Below are 2,896 nucleotides of genomic sequence, written 5' to 3'. Positions count from 1 at the left end.
TGTTCTCCCCTGCACTGTTCTTTGTCACGTTGTCTCAAATTTTTGTGATTAAAACAATATTTACAGAACGAATGAACCTTATTTACATTGAACCTTATGGGGGAATCTGACGGCTTATGACCAATTTGGGAGCTATCTGATTTTGGCACTGGCCGTGTGCCGGTGTCCCAGGCGCTGCCCGTGGTAGGAGGGAGGGAGGTGCCGGCTTGGGGCACGCCGGGGCTCACGGCGTGCTCGTTTCGCCCCCCCACTTTGGTTCTCAGGCCTGAGAGGGCTCATGATGTCCGTGATGATCGCCGCCCTGATGTCCTCTCTGACCTCCATCTTCAACAGTGCAAGCACCATCTTCACCATGGACCTCTGGCGCCATTTCCGGCCTCTGTCTTCGGAGTGGGAGCTCATGATTGTGGGCAGGTGCGTCTCGTCCAGCACACGGTGCGTCCCTGGCGAGTCTCAGAAAATGCAGGCAGGAGGTAGGCAAGCAAACCCAGCAGCAGCAGCCAGAGTGCGGCAAGCGGCTGCTGAGGGAGTTCTGCGTGAGAACTGATCTGTGTTACCGAGACTGGATGTTACATGGATTGACTTGCCCATAAAAATCAATCAGTGGAAAAGGCAACAGGAGTAACCAGGCCTTTCTTCTTGGAACAGGGTGTTCGTGCTACTGCTAGTCATCGTTTCCATTTTATGGATTCCCCTGGTACAAGCAAGCCAGGGTGGCCAACTCTTCATCTACATCCAGACCATCAGCTCCTACCTGCAGCCCCCCGTGGCAGTCGTCTTCATCCTGGGCTGCTTCTGGAGGCGAACAAACGAGAAGGTAACTCTGTGCCGAACATTCTTTGGCGGCAGCCGCGAGGCTGCTCAGGGCAGCGGGCAGGATGGGTGGCCCTCAGGGCCCCGGGCGGCAGTGATGTGAGATTACGCCTTTCTCGCAGGGTGCCTTCTCTGGGCTCCTGGTCGGGATGGTCCTGGGCTTGCTCCGTATGGTGCTGGACTTCGTTTACATGCAGCCACAGTGTGGCGAGCCAGACAACCGGCCAGGCGTGGTGAAATACGTTCACTACCTCTACTTCTCCATGATCCTGGCACTGGTCACGCTGGTCCTGACAGTGATGGTCAGCCTCTGGACAGAGCGTCCACCTGAAGAAATGGTACGGGATTTCACATGGCTTCTCTTACTACCGACTTGCCTTGGTGTCCTGCTCTGAAACCTGCAGCAAAACTGCTTAGGAGGCCTTTAGCCCAAGAAGAACATCAAATTGCAGAGTTAACACTGGTGGCACCTATCGATTAGGACCCCTCTAGCAGGAGCATCCATGTTCCCGTGTGCCTCCACAGGCCCAGCCGTCCCGCCTGATATGTACTCCCAACCACACAGATGCACGGGCACATGAGCATATGACATTTGTGATCTCATTTGCACACCTCCAGACCAGTCCCCTGACCTGGCTTTATGCATGCACCTGCAAACGGAACTGGAGGGCCCATTCAGCACACCGAGCTATCAAAGTCATTCCACTTGAAAGAAAAGGAGGTGGAATGGTTGCTGGGAGGGGCCATGAAGGCCACTGGGTCCCACCTCCTGCTGTTTCAGGACACCGATTTAACACCGCCCCAATCAGAAGGCTGCCCAGTTTCACCCTGAAGGCACTTCCATAGGCCTCCTGGCAGCAACGGGAGCCCACCCCGGTGCCCCCTCTAGCTCTGCCCCTGCAGGGGTCAGCACACAACTGGATGGAATCCTTGACACTGGCTGAGCTGTCTTTTCAGGCCCGGCTTGGCGGCCGGCCAGGAGAGCCGCTTTGTTCATGCGATTCCTTTGCCCAGCAGATCCACCACCTCACATGGTTCACGCGCAAGGCTGCTCCCGCAGAGAAGGGCGCTCCAGCATCGCTGAGCAGTCCACCATCCGGTCCTGTGAATGGGACCCATGAGGCTGGCCAACCTCCCTCCGTGCAAATGGATGTCAGTGAAGGCGCTGAAAATGGTCCTGACCACGATGCCTGTAAGTGAACCGAGGTGCTTTCTCCACGGTTGGCTCACAGGACGACACCTCTGCGTTCAACAGAGGCCCGTAATTATGGCAGAGAAGAGCATCATGTGATCGCTGTTTGTTGGCACACGTGGTCACATTCTCGTTAACTGTTACTCCCGAGAGGCACCAGATTCGACTGAGGAGCTGCAGGGCCCGACAGCAGGGCTGGGGACAAGCTTGGCCTCCTCAGCCGGGGCAGAGTGTTCTCGGGAACCGGATAACTGCCTCACCTCTGGCTGTCTCTTCTTTAGGTAACTTGCCCCGCAAAAAGACCTCGGAGCTAACGAGGTTGCTCTTGTGGATCTGTGGGATGGACAGCAGAGACGCCGGCACCGTGGAGGCGGCAGCTGAGACCAAGGCGGCTGTGGCGTCTCTCGACGAAGCCCCGCTGGTGAAGCACGTCCTGAACGTCAGCCTGATCCTGTGCGTGAGCGCAGGCGTCTTCCTTTGGGCCTACTTTGCCTAGCGCCCAGCAGCGCCTCTGCATGCCGATCATCCCACACCCTGAATTACACTAAAAATGACTAAGTTGGATGGTAACACTGAATAATGAGTTTGCACTGTGTATATTTCTCAAATCCTGAGGGAAGGACCTTGAAGCGTGTCAGACTTCACATGCGGTGCGGGGCAGAGCGTTCTCGACATGGTCTGGTCCCCAGCGACGTTATGCGTGTGGGCGGGGGGGGGGTTGCTTGTCAGGAAGCTATTTCATGACAAAGTGGCATGTACCCCTCTTGGTGGCCTCCCCGCCATTGTGTGGCCCCAACAGCTGCCCTGCGGCCCCCTCAGGACCTTGCACCTGCAATGCCACGGCGTCTTGGCTCTTGTGCCCCGGGATGCTTTAAAGAACGTCCCCCTTGT

At 56.7% G+C, this 2,896-nt stretch overlaps 1 protein-coding gene across 1 annotated transcript in view; it reads left to right on the top strand.

Annotated features, from left to right (window-relative positions):
- SLC5A11 (solute carrier family 5 member 11) overlaps nucleotides 1–2,501 on the top strand; it is a 16,170-nt gene extending 13,669 nt beyond the window's left edge. The window contains exons 10-14 of the mRNA XM_044452529.1: nucleotides 264–414; nucleotides 649–817; nucleotides 936–1,151; nucleotides 1,831–2,005; nucleotides 2,287–2,501. Coding sequence (XP_044308464.1) covers nucleotides 264–414; nucleotides 649–817; nucleotides 936–1,151; nucleotides 1,831–2,005; nucleotides 2,287–2,501 — 926 coding nt within the window. The remainder of the gene's footprint in view (nucleotides 1–263; nucleotides 415–648; nucleotides 818–935; nucleotides 1,152–1,830; nucleotides 2,006–2,286) is intronic.
- Nucleotides 2,502–2,896: the final 395 nt, after the last annotated feature.

This window comes from Varanus komodoensis, unplaced genomic scaffold (assembly GCF_004798865.1).
Source record: "Varanus komodoensis strain SLA01 unplaced genomic scaffold, ASM479886v1 scaffold73, whole genome shotgun sequence".
Taxonomy (NCBI): domain Eukaryota; kingdom Metazoa; phylum Chordata; class Lepidosauria; order Squamata; family Varanidae; genus Varanus; species Varanus komodoensis.
This window is presented reverse-complemented; position numbering and strand designations above follow the sequence as displayed.